This window comes from Anabrus simplex, chromosome 2 (assembly GCF_040414725.1).
Source record: "Anabrus simplex isolate iqAnaSimp1 chromosome 2, ASM4041472v1, whole genome shotgun sequence".
In the NCBI taxonomy this organism is placed as follows: Eukaryota; Metazoa; Arthropoda; class Insecta; order Orthoptera; family Tettigoniidae; genus Anabrus; species Anabrus simplex.
The window spans coordinates 320,266,471-320,279,245 of NC_090266.1; the positions used below are offsets into that span (position 1 = coordinate 320,266,471).

The 12,775-nt window shown below is 37.9% G+C and overlaps 1 protein-coding gene across 3 annotated transcripts in view; it reads left to right on the top strand.

The window, feature by feature from the left end:
- The window catches only part of LOC136864097 (alpha-ketoglutarate-dependent dioxygenase alkB homolog 7, mitochondrial), a 113,905-nt gene that overhangs the window by 34,276 nt on the left and 66,854 nt on the right, over positions 1–12,775 (top strand). For 2 of the 3 annotated variants that reach the window (XM_067140668.2, XM_067140669.2), the window contains exons 2-3: positions 4,104–4,277; positions 4,357–4,481. In XM_067140668.2, coding sequence (XP_066996769.1) covers positions 4,104–4,277; positions 4,357–4,481 — 299 coding nt within the window. Of the gene's footprint in view, positions 1–4,092; positions 4,278–4,356; positions 4,482–12,775 lie in introns of all 3 variants that reach the window. The other variant, XM_067140670.2, reaches the window with a different exon arrangement.

Here is a 12,775-nt window from a genome sequence, read left to right on the forward strand (position 1 = left end):
AGGGTGGCATGCGCCAGCCAAGACTAAGTTCTAATTCTGTAGTAAAGTACTCCTGAAGTCAGCATTCGGCGACTTCCATGCGAGAGTAAATTACTTCCGAAGTATTTTAGTCCTTTCAGATACTCCTGGACTAAATTACTACAAGAGTAAAATGTTGAGAGCACCATCTTGTAGTATATTACTAAAGAAGTAAATAACGCACGAATATAGGTTAGAATTTACTTTCACGTCGTGCATGGAGTAAGCTAAGTTTAGACTGGTTGACTAATGATAATATCTTGCCGTATATGAGAGGAAAGACGTTTCAGACGTGTTTATGGATTACTTAGATTACATTGACTATCTCAACGCAGAAAACGATGGGAAATGTAATAGTGCATAGGCCTACAGTGCGTGAAAGGCGAGAGCCGTATGATGTGCACGCGGAGAGTTTCAGGAACGTTTTTGGTCTTGGGAAGGAATCCTTTACTTCCCTTCTAAATCAACTTGGAGATCACCTACAGCTGAATTCCTGTCTTAATCTTCTTGTATCTCTTAAATTACAGTTGCTGTGTGCCCTACGAGTGTTTTGTACCGGAACATTTCAGTACAGTTGCCGGTGATCTGATCAACGTTTACCGCACAATTGCTGGCCGTATATTTCATCGCGTGGTTAAAGCAGTAGTTGAGGGTGAGAGGTAGGTACGCCTGCAAATGATGATTGTTGTTCGGAAAATGAAAGGATATTCTTCGCGTTGGCAGGTTTCCACACACCGTGGGTGCAATTGACTGTGACTGCATGCATATTCCCATTTTTTGCCCTCTCGGTGACAACGGTGAAATTTTCAGAAATCGAAAAAAGTATTTATCTTTTTTTTCAAATTGCTTCACGTCGCACCGGCACAGATAGGTCTTTTGGCAACGATAGGGTAGGAAAGGCCTAGAGATTGGAAAGCGGCTGTGGTCTTAAATTACGGACCCAGCATTTGCCTGTTGTGAAAAATGGGAAAATTTCGCTGTGGATGTAGGCGATCTGTATGAAGAAACCACCATCAGTTTTAATTTTTCCCGCGTGTCCATGACTTTCTGTTTTGCTTCCGCCTTCGCTTTTAAGTCCTTCCCACTTCCACAGAATCTTAACTTGCTCTTCACTGCATTTTCTGTCACTCGAAGCATTGAATTCTTCTGTCACGGTTTTCCATGAATTTATTTTCTTATCCAGCATCTTTATGTTGTGTTTCTTACAACCTATATCCTTTGCATAGACTGTAATTATCTCTATTAACAAGCATTTATCTTTTTCGCTTAAGTTTTTCCCCCATTTCCTATCGCACCATAACCTTATCCATTTACATTTCTTTAAAGAAGATACATGAACACAACTACTCTGCGAGTAATGAACGCTACTTCTATAGTAGTAACTAAAAGAGTAAATTGTACTTCAACTCTTCGACGTTACTTCCGGAGTAAATAACTCCCATAGTAATTTACTTCTGTAGTATGGACTTCTTTAGTAAATGCTACTTCCGTAGTAATTTACTCCAAGATGGTGCACGCCACCCTAATTGGTCTGTTCTGAGCTGTCAGTGAAGAGATGGCATGGAACGACATTAGTAGATGAATGAGCTTGGGTGGGGCTCTTAAAGGTAGGAAAGCTCATAATATGAAGATAAAGTTTGAATTCAAAAAGACAAACTGGGGTAAATATTCATTTACAGGAAGAGGAATTGGAGATTGTTATAATTCATAAATGGAATTATTAAATAAATTCCAAGTTTTTTTGAAATCCTTTAAGAAGAGTATTGTTAAACAATTGATAGGGAATCAGCTACCTGGGTGACAGCCATAAATACAGATCAATGAATGATTGCTTGACTGAATTAACCTTTCTGACAGTACATTGAGATAGATGAAATAATGAACAATATCATTACAGGTGGTTAGATATAGATGTAATAGAAACACTGAAATGACACAGGAGTCCACAGAATATAGGTGCAGATCACCACCAAAAAGATGAAATTCTGTAGTTTTATTTCACAGGGAGCGATGATTCACGTTAGAACTGAGAACGCGCGCGCGCGTATGTGTGTAGTTTCGTGACATTAGCTGCAACAATGCCAAAGTGGATTGAACCTTCCTGGGAGGGCTACATAACAGCTCTTTCCGATGCTAAATGTAGCTATTCTGCAATCCAAGGAATGTGCAAGAAGCGTGATTTCTTGATATCAAAGAACAGGATCAGTGCTGTATTGAATAAAAAAGTCAAAGGCTGACTTGGCTTAATTCCAGAAAGGAAATAACAGGCAAATCCACGACCAGTCACCAACCGTACACCAGAAGTGGTGAGGAAAATGAAGGCCCTTGTCTCACATGGTACCCCTGCCCCCCAAAAGACTCGCACATAGGTTGGGGATGTCAGTTTCGAACAGTTAACACCGTAATCAATAAGGACCTGCAATTAGAAGAGTGGCATAAGCGCTTAGTTCACAAGCTGTTGCCTCGTCACATTTTGGAACGTCGCACTAACGCAAGAAAACTGTATGACAGGGGACAGGTGGAAAAATTTGGTGACATTAGATGAAGCATATGTGTACCTTAGTTACTATCAGTGACCTCTGGAAAGCCTGTCAGGAGGAGTGGGACAAGATAGACATGCAATAAGGTCTATTGCAATGGAAATTATGTTGTCTGGCTGGCTTTCCAATTGAGCATGATCGTTGGTGGAGACATGGCTATTCATAAGCTAATTACCCTTCAAACATCGTCCCTAGGGTTCCCAAAGGACCTTCTGTAGTGTGGGGTATTTAAAGAACTGCATTGTGCAGTCGAAAACACAAGTTGTGACGCTGGCTATCAGTGCTGTGTTTCTTCATGAATGTACCTGCCTGCACACTACCTTCACAACTTGTGTATAATAATGGAAGCTATTTAGAAAGTTAATGGAATGTGTGTAGAATCCATTGTGTGTGATTTCATTCCTGTTTAATGGCTTATCCAATCTGACTTTATGGGTTTGCCTGGTATGTATGTGTGCAGTTATGGGTATAAAATAAAAGTAACTGGGCTGAATTACAGTTACTTGAGAATGATTTTACTCATTACAATTAAAAATTACTTTTTCAACAAGTAATCAGTAAAATTAAAATTAGTTATGTCACAGTATGCCAGTCATTAGGAAATCGCTGCCACTTCATTTTATATGGGGCTGGAATGATTGGAAATTTGCAAGGAAGATGATATTACTTCATTTTGTCTTTTAGCATAGAGATATTTAGTGGCTATCATCACTAACAGAGACTAAATTTGATGCCTTTGACCATTCAAAATGATTGCTCTCAGTCAAAGCCTGCATTTCGCTCTCATGTTTTCATTATTTTTCAGAGCCAGCTAATTCAAAATATTTATTCAAATTGGGGAATGGAGATTCCATATTGACAATGTGCAAACTCACAGTGTCGTGGTACACAATTATCTAAATCTCAACCAGTAACGACAGCAAGCTATGAATAAATGATTGAGTGCACACCGTATCCTTGGCTTTATACCCTTGACATGAAGCCATGTGAGTGCTGGGGCTCCAAACTGTTCCACAGTTGTCAAACTCTTGTTGTGATATACAGTATATTGGTTAATGGAATGCAACAATTACAATTTTATTTTGAGGAAAATATTATGAGGAGAAATAACATTTTGTGAAAAGTAATGATTAAAATAAAAAAGGACTAAAAATGTATTTGTTACAAGTAATTTAATAACTTTTACTCAGTTGTTTCCCAACTCATGTAATGTATGTATGTATGCATTCTTAAAATTGGCTCTGATGTTGTGATTATTCCGACTGTAACAATGGAATGTCTAGAAATTTGCTATAGCAATCCAGAGTTAAATTTTATAATTTTAAAATTTTACTCCAAAGTTTCAAGTGTTGAGGGTATTTAATGACACATTTTGTTTTAAAAATATCAAAACTTGTTGCCAGTAGTTCAGATGGTATGACCAACTACCTGAGTACATGAAAGTATAGTGTCTGCAGTTTGTTCTAGGATAAGTTGATGTAGTATTGTAGGTTACAGTTTTGGCTATTAAACTACTTTGTTATTGTAGCATTAGTAATTTTTCAGGCTATACATGGATATCGAGAAACTGAGCGTCTCCAGTGGAATAAGAGCAATACAATAATATTAGACCGTGTACGAAACATAGCTTTCCCGCCTGGGACTCCTCAACTTAAACTTGTTCACGTGTTGGACCTAACTGAAGAGGGCTACATCAAGCCACACATCGATAGTGTTAGGGTATATATTTATTTTTTATTTATTCTCTTTTTGAATATCAGTCTTATACGTGTATTGTAAGAATTTCTTTTCTTTCTAGTTCTGTGGTAACACAATAGCTGGTTTGAGTCTTCTGACTGACTGTGTTATGCGTCTTGCACATCACAAGCAGAAAGAAATAACTGCTAATGTCCTATTGAAGCGAAAGTCACTTTATATAATGAAGTAAGTTTGTCATATATCTTATGGAAGAATATCATATTTCTCTTAGCAATCAATACTATAGTTTTGATTTGATATTAATTTAGTTATAATATTTTCTAGTGTAGATATGCAGATATAAATAATTTTACTATTTAGATTTATGTTTTCACAGCACGTACTTATAGACATGATAATAAGCTTTTGGGCTTTTGCCATGTCAAGAAAACAAGGTGAAATTCTGTACGTTTTGCAGAGAACTTTTCTTTGCGTCTTCGGAAGAAAGTCTTGTCTGTTCACAACAAAGACTTATTAGCTAAATGTAAAGAAATTCACCTTGGTTTTATGACACAGCAAAACCCCAATAGCTTATTATCATATCTAAAATAATGTTATGTTTGCCAAAAACATGTTTGTAGCCTATGTCTGTTTAAGAGAAATGTCTGAAAACTTTGTCATTGAATTGTGCTGAAGATAATATGAAGATACTTTTAGCAGTTGAAATGTACTTAGTTTTCCATCTTGTGTTCAAGTAACCACTTCACTAATATCACTTGTCATTTTATGTGGCCACTGCTGTAACACAGGAGGAGCTGTAGATTCAGGAGCTTTACAATTTTGGAATGTAAGATTTTAATCCCAGATATTCCACATACATATTGCTGGCATGTGATAGGTTGGCACTAATCCCAGTCTTAGACCCATATAATTGAAGTCATTCACAAAACTAATGACAGTATACAATACCATTGGTTATAAGAAAAGTGTATCTATCTATCTGAAAATGAAAGAGAGGAGTTTCATTGCATATTTTTAGAATGCCTTTGGATACACTAAAGTATTTCAGATAGTGAAATAGCTGGGTCAGACGCTGTAAGAAGATTCCTTCATTATAACTTTAAAAAAATGGAACAGAAAAATACGGTAGCAGTGTTTTGCTGTTGAATTTACCACTCAGTATGAACAAGAAATAAGTATGTTTTCAGTAAATTAAATAACTATAATTTTATCATTGCTCTCGCTTATTATGGATCAAGGAGAACTGCTTATTCTGCGACGATTTTTACCTGAAGTCCTTTATGGCACGAGTTTTTCCTATGGACTACATACTCTTTTTTTTTCTTTACGTTGCACTGACACAGATAGGTCTTATGGCGACGATGGGAGAGGAAAGGCCTAGGAGTTGGAAGGAAGCAGCCGTGGCCTTAATTAAGGTACACCGAGCACGATAGCTGCAGTCGCTTAAGTGCGGCCAGTATTCGGGAGATAGTAGGTTCGAACCCCACTGTCGGCAGCCCTGAAAATGGTTTTCCGTGGTTTCCCATTTTCACACCAGGCAAATGCTGGGGCTGTACCTTAATTAAGGCCACGGCCGCTTCCTTCCCACTCCTAGCCCTTTCCTGTCCTATCGTCGCCATAAGACCTATCTGTGTCGGTGCGACATAAAGCAACTAGCAAAAAAAAAATTAAGGTACAGCCCCAGCATTTGCCTGGTGTGAAAATGGGAAACAACGGAAAACCATCTTCAGGGCTGCTGACAGTGGGATTTGAACCCACTATCTCCCAGATGCAAGCTCACAGCTGCACGCCCCTAACCACACAGCCAACTCGCCTGGTATTCTCTTTTTTACTCACTTTTATAGTTGAGTATATGATAGGACTGGGAAGTAAAAATGATTCATATGTAGACCATAGCTAATTTCACTGATAGTCCAAATTATTGTTTTCCCTCAGTTTGTTAGCTTAATGCTGGAATAGAACCATTTTTCTCTTTCAAATCTCTGAGCCTGTGCCCCAGTTCTTGCCTGAAATAATTATATGTAACACACTTCTTCACATCCACAAAAATATGAGGTATAACATTTGTTATTGAGTAATTATCACACAGTTACCACTATCAATATTATATGAGCCTGATGACTGAATATGTCCTTAACAGTGGGGTTTCCTGCTTTCTTTTTCCTGCAATACGGAGTGGTGGTTTGATTTTGTCAGCTTTTAGAACAGTCTTGTTGCAGGTCTGAAGTAACAGTGTCAGTCACAAACGAAACAGATGAAGACGTGATAATAAGCTTTTGGGATTTTGCTATATCAGAAAACAAGGTGAAATTCTTTATGTTTCGTAGAGAACTTTGCTTCGCATCTTCTGAAGAAAATCTTGTCTGTTCACGAGCAAGACTTCACTAATAACAAAGGTTTGAATTTAAGAATGCTTTACCGTTGTTGTATAGGAAGTGGTACTCTCGTTCGTCACTAGATGGCTGGCTCACTGTGCACTAGCCTCCCGAGTGGGAGGTGGCGACACCATCCTATCTCCAATTAAGATGTTTCTTGTTTAATTGTATGTGCGTGCGAAGTGAATGGCAAGGTCATCAGACAAATCAGGGACGAATGTGGTAGAAGAAATAAATAAAATTGAAAAAGGGGCAACAAAAGATTGACAGGATAAGAAAAATCAAATAGAGCTGAAGATGGAAAGAAAAGTGTGTAGCAGATAAACAAGAAAAATGAGTGAGAGTTAGGCGGCAGAGGTGGGGGGAAGGACGTAATATAACGAGGATGAAGACACGGGAGTGAAAAGACGTAACAGGTGTATACAGGTTATGACAGCATGACCCATAGCACATAGCCTCGAGTGAACCATCTAGTGATGAGGAGAGTCCAATTTGGAAAACACTGAAACAAAATAACAATAATGAAAGCACAGGTAACAGAACTACCTACGTAAATCCTTAATGGCTGGCAACCACATATTTCCAGAGCTTCCAATATAATCATAGAACTGTAATGTTTAGTGTAGGTAAGAGCTCGAACATCTTGGAACAGGGGCCGATGACCTTCGATGATAGGCCCCTTTAAACAACAAGAAGCATCATCATCATCATCATGATCTTGGAACAAGACATCGTGACCTGTTAATAGGGCCTGCTCAGCTATTGCTGACTTTTCTGGCTGGTTGGGACAGATATTTCTTTGGTGTTCTTGATGCGATTACCAGTGGACTGGCATGTTTGACCAAGTACAGGGAATTTTGTACACACCAGAGGGTAATAGTGGGGACATTTGTCCTTGCTTTTACCTAAACTGTGAACAATTTTTATAATGGTGCCAAACATGGTTTTTATATTATGCTTGAGGAGGACCTGGGCAGTTTAAGCTGTGGTATTGTGGATGAAAGGAAGGTAGGACTCTCCTCATCACTAGATGATTCACTCGAGGCTATGTGCTATGGATCACACTTTCATAATCTGTATACACCTGTTACGTCTTTTCACTTCTGTGTCTTGAACCTTGTTGTGTTCTTCGTATTGTGAATCTTGCTTAGTCGTCCATCTGGGATGCAGGGCTCTATGAATCTGTACATTGTTGTAACCATTACCCTTGAATGTAACTTTGAATGTGTCCATCTTATTCTGGATATTTGATGGCTCACAAATTCATTTCGCCTTTGTGGTGAATGTCGTGAGAATGTCCTGTTTTTGTGCTGTATGGTGGTGAGAATCTGCATGGAGATAGCGATTTGTATGGGTAGGCTTACGATAGACGGTGTGCCCTAAGGAGCCGCCCTGTTTCTTTCTCACTAGAACATCCAAGAAAGGAAGGCATCCGTCCAACTCCATCTCTATAGTGAATTTAATTGAAGGATGATGCTGATTTAGATGATTTGATGATGATGCTTGTTGTTTAAAGGGGCCTAACATCTAAGGTCATCAGCCCCTAATGGTACAAGATAGACGACATGATATGATAATTAAAATTTTAAAATGAATACACTGATGATTTAGATGAACCTGCAGCAAACTTCAGTTACAAGTCATTTATATACTTTTTGAGTGCTTGTTTTTTCAGTAAAACTCCACAGTTGACCAGTAGAGGTCTCTGGTGACAAGGGCCAGTATTAAGCTTTTGAAGAGATCTGCAAGAAAAGAATTATGTACACTGGTCTGTTGGCTTGTCTAATTCCATTATGAATGGTCAGGATGTGCAAGTGCCTAAAATTAATGCATGTTCTGTAAAATGATCAAAGCCATGAAATTACCGCAGAATTCACACTTAATAAATGCAACATTAGTACTCTAACAGAATGCAGACTCGCAAAAAACATTAGTGTTGAAAGGTATGTCAGTGATACTTTTGAACTTCTGCACAAGTTTACGATTATGATAATAAGCTTTTCTGCCATGTGTAATGAAGTATCGATCTGTAGGTCTCTGCAGATAGTTGATTTCTTTGATCAAGAAATGCATTTTCAGAATGAATATTGTCATGTAGTTTTGGCTGGGGTATGTTGGAATGCACTTTTATGTAGTCTTATCACCTTCCTTGTATCAACTTTACATTGTCCGAAAGTAGTAAATATGTAGGGGTGGAACATATTTCATAGTTTTTAGTGGAATAATTTTTAAATTATCTTCCTGAAGGCCTCCTGAAGTAAGTTTTTTGTCTTAGTGTGCAAACCAGAAATCACAAATTAAGAGTAATTTGTCAGATGTATATTCAAAACTGACACAAGAAACGTCTTTTTTGTCATCTTCCCTCCCACACTCACTCCCACAAAATTGTTTGATGGACACTTGTTCATTTTCTCTTGCCACATTATGCTTAATTTTCAATTTTGTCCTTGGAAGCATATATGGTACAAAGTTTGTTTGCTAAACAATCATCCATTGACATTTTAATATTTATTGTGAAGCGGTATGTTTTGCTATCAAGTGGTTGAATCATCCCTTTGGAATCATTGTCTCCCTTTTTGGACAGTGTTATTTTGCATGAAATCCCATAGTTAAACTGATTCTGATCACAGTTCTAGATGCATCCTGTCTGAATATTTTAAACTTCAGTATGTTGTCTGGCTCCTTGGCTGAATGGTCAGCGTAGTTGCCTTCGGTTCAGAGGGCCCCGGGTTCAATTCCCGGCTGGTCGGCAATTTTAACCTTAAATGATTAATTCCTGTGGCTTAGGGACATGTGTTTGTGCTGTCTCCGACATCCGTGCAACACATACCACACACAGCACTATCCTCCACTATAATAACATGAGCAGGGAACTGATTTATGTGTAAATACTCTATCCCTTTAGGAAGCTAAAATCTATATATATAAAATAAGAGTTTTGTCTTACATTGCTCAGAATTTGAAAAGAATGGTATTTCTGTATTGGTCATGACCATAGTAACAAGGAAATGCACTTTTTACTTTTCTGTAATTTCTGTCTGTCTGTGTATGTATGTATGTATGTATGTATGTATGTATGTATGTATGTATGTATGTATGTACATGCATCACGAGAAAACGGCTGAAGAGAATTTAATGAAAATCAGTATGTGAAGTTGGGGTATGAGCCACTACAATCTAGGCTATAAATCATTTTACTCGTGCCGAGTGAAATAGTAGTTTAGGGGAAGGCCTAAATTTAAATTCTAAAATATTTATATTATTAGTGGTCCTATCGATAAATACTACATAACTAAAGTTATATAGAATTAAATTTCCGATCATTTATGTCATACATTGTTACCGTACCGGCTTTGATAACACAGATATTCATGAATTTGTATTTTTGTCGCCAAGTCCATATCAACACCGAGCCACGAGAAAATGGTTTAACAGAATTTAATGAAAGTCGGTATGTAGAGTCGGTGAATAAGAAACTACAGTCTAAGTTATAAACAATTTTATTCGCCCTGTATGAAATTGTAGTTTAGCGGAAGGTGCCTAAAATTTAATTTTTAAATACCTACGTTATTGGTCCTATTGAAACGTACTACATAACAAATTTATAGAGAATACAATTTCCGATCATTTATGTTTTAATAAATTTTACCGTACTATGATAAGAGTGGTATTTCAGAGTCGGAATAAAAGTAAATATGAAGGCCTACAATATTGAAAGCGCATAACATTGATCAAAAATAACATTACATTGACCATTGTTTGTGGTGATCTGATATCGTACTGTTAGTACGTAACTCACTGGTTCATCATAGTATTCCAGCTATTCCAGCCCTACTCTAATGCGCTGTTTTGAATGAGCAGTGTGCACTCTTAAGGCAGAGGCTCACTTAGTAGTAGTAGTAGTAGTAGTATGACCTGGTCTAGAATTACAATTTAGGCATATTCCAAATTACAGCACCACAATTCACTAAATAACTCAATTCAACCCTGAAAAGAGCCGTTTCTTAAAAAGAGCTTCTTCCTCTTCACTTTTATTAAATTCTACATCCATTTTATTCAAAATTAGCAGTGAAGAGGGGGTTTCCCCTCTGGCTTGGAGGAAAAATTGCATCAGATAGATTTTTCCGCCGCCAGTGTAGTGAATTGAGATTTTTCCGACTCATTGGGTACTCCTAGGAAACAGGTTAGTAAAAGGGCATAGCTTTTGCGCTGGGACTCTCTACTATTCAAACACACACACACACACCCACCCCTACGAAAAATGACTAAGGGTGTTCACGGATCACGGCTGTCTGCGGTCTGGTCATTCCAGTTCTGGAACTTTGGACTCTTAGATCGGCAGCGTAGTACTGTCCGTTAAAAGTGAGAAAGTGTGTGGTTTTTCATTTGATCGAGTATTTCATCTGACAGATCATTGCTATTACTCGCGCCATTCCTACTGACGTCATTGTATTGACCTATGTTCATTTCAGTTGGGAAAACCACTAAGACAGTCTTTCTGAGGATGTAAAAGGCAGTTGGAGAGTGAGTGTCTACCATTATAATGCAATTCCCAACCTGATTGTGACTGATGGTAGGCAAGCAGGCCTACGATTACAATGAAAATTCCCTAACGCAGTCTTCATATGAGAAAAGACGTTTGGTGATTTCTCTGTCGCGTTTCCAGGGCAACGTTAAGAGCTATGCAATTTAATACAGTCTTGCTCACAACGTGTACTCAACCTAACTTACAATTCTGTATACAATGTAGAATTCCATAGCGAAGCACGGGTACATCAGCTAGTGAATTATATTTTGCATTATCTTTACGAATCATGTCGTGTGGAGTTGAAAAATGGAGTATTCATTTTCCATATTTTTCCCTATTTTGGAGTTTAGCACATATGTTCCATATTCTTCGTCATTAAAATCAATATAGTCCATATTTCGGCTAAGAAGTATTAAATTATATTAAATTAGCAGTCCTCTCAATAATGGAGAAATAAATTAAAAATCTATATTTGAAAAATTAATATTTTACTGGTGTGCAGGACATTATCACACCTGTCCACATCTGGGCTGATAAAATAAACTGATAAGCAGTGCGAAGAGTGAGAGAGGTTGAGGTGGGAAGTGGTGGAGATCAGCCGGTCAGTACCGTGACTATCTGAATCACACTTGCAGCACTGATAAGCTGCATTATATAACATCGACTGTGTCTGTGCCATAATTTCATAACTAGGGAAATCTCATTCATCGACATTGTGCTAGTGGTTTCCGGATTAGTTCGTAATTTGGGCATTCCCTTTGATTGCTTAATAACTCCATGTAGTTCACTACCAGTCATTCACAGTTTGAATTAGCAGTGAGACGGATCATAGCGTTCTTGTACGTTCAGTGTGTTTAGTTGTATATTGATATTCATTGAAGACATTAACGTTGTTACAATATGCCTAAAGTAGCTCAGTCAACCAGTTTAAAATTGAAAAGTTACGTATCAGAATTTAAAGAAGATGGTGTATCAACTGACAATAAGATATTTTTTGTAATTTCTGTCATTGTACAGTGACATCTACTCAAAGGTTCCTTGTGCAACAGCACGTTTCAACCATTAAACACCAGGCTAACAAACAACGAGATTCCAAGCAGAGACAGTTGTTTCTGACACAACCAGCAACTTCCAGTGTAACGTCCGAGTTCAACACCGATCTCTGTCGTGCTCTCATCTCTGCTGTGCTCTCATCTCTGCTGACATACCTCTCTTCAAACTGAATAATCAGTGCTTCAGGGAATTCCTCGAGAAATATACTAAATGATCCATCCCGGATGAGTCAACGTTCAGAAAAACGTACTGTTCAGCCATATACGATGAAACTGTTCGGAAGATAAGGCAAGAGATTAAAGACGGTCCAATTTGGGTTTCCATTGATGAGACAACACAGAAAGCAGGCTAATTGGCAACGTAATCATTGGTTTGTTAAGCGAAGATTGTTGTAGACGGATTCTCTTACACTGTGATGTTCTAGAAAAGTGCGATAACAAAACTGTAGCAAAACTGTTCAATGAGGCTATGGGTATAAGTATAATAAAGTGTTACTTTTTATTAGCGATGCCGCACTTTATATGATAAAAGCCGGAGAAGCAGTATGTGTTGTATATCCTAAG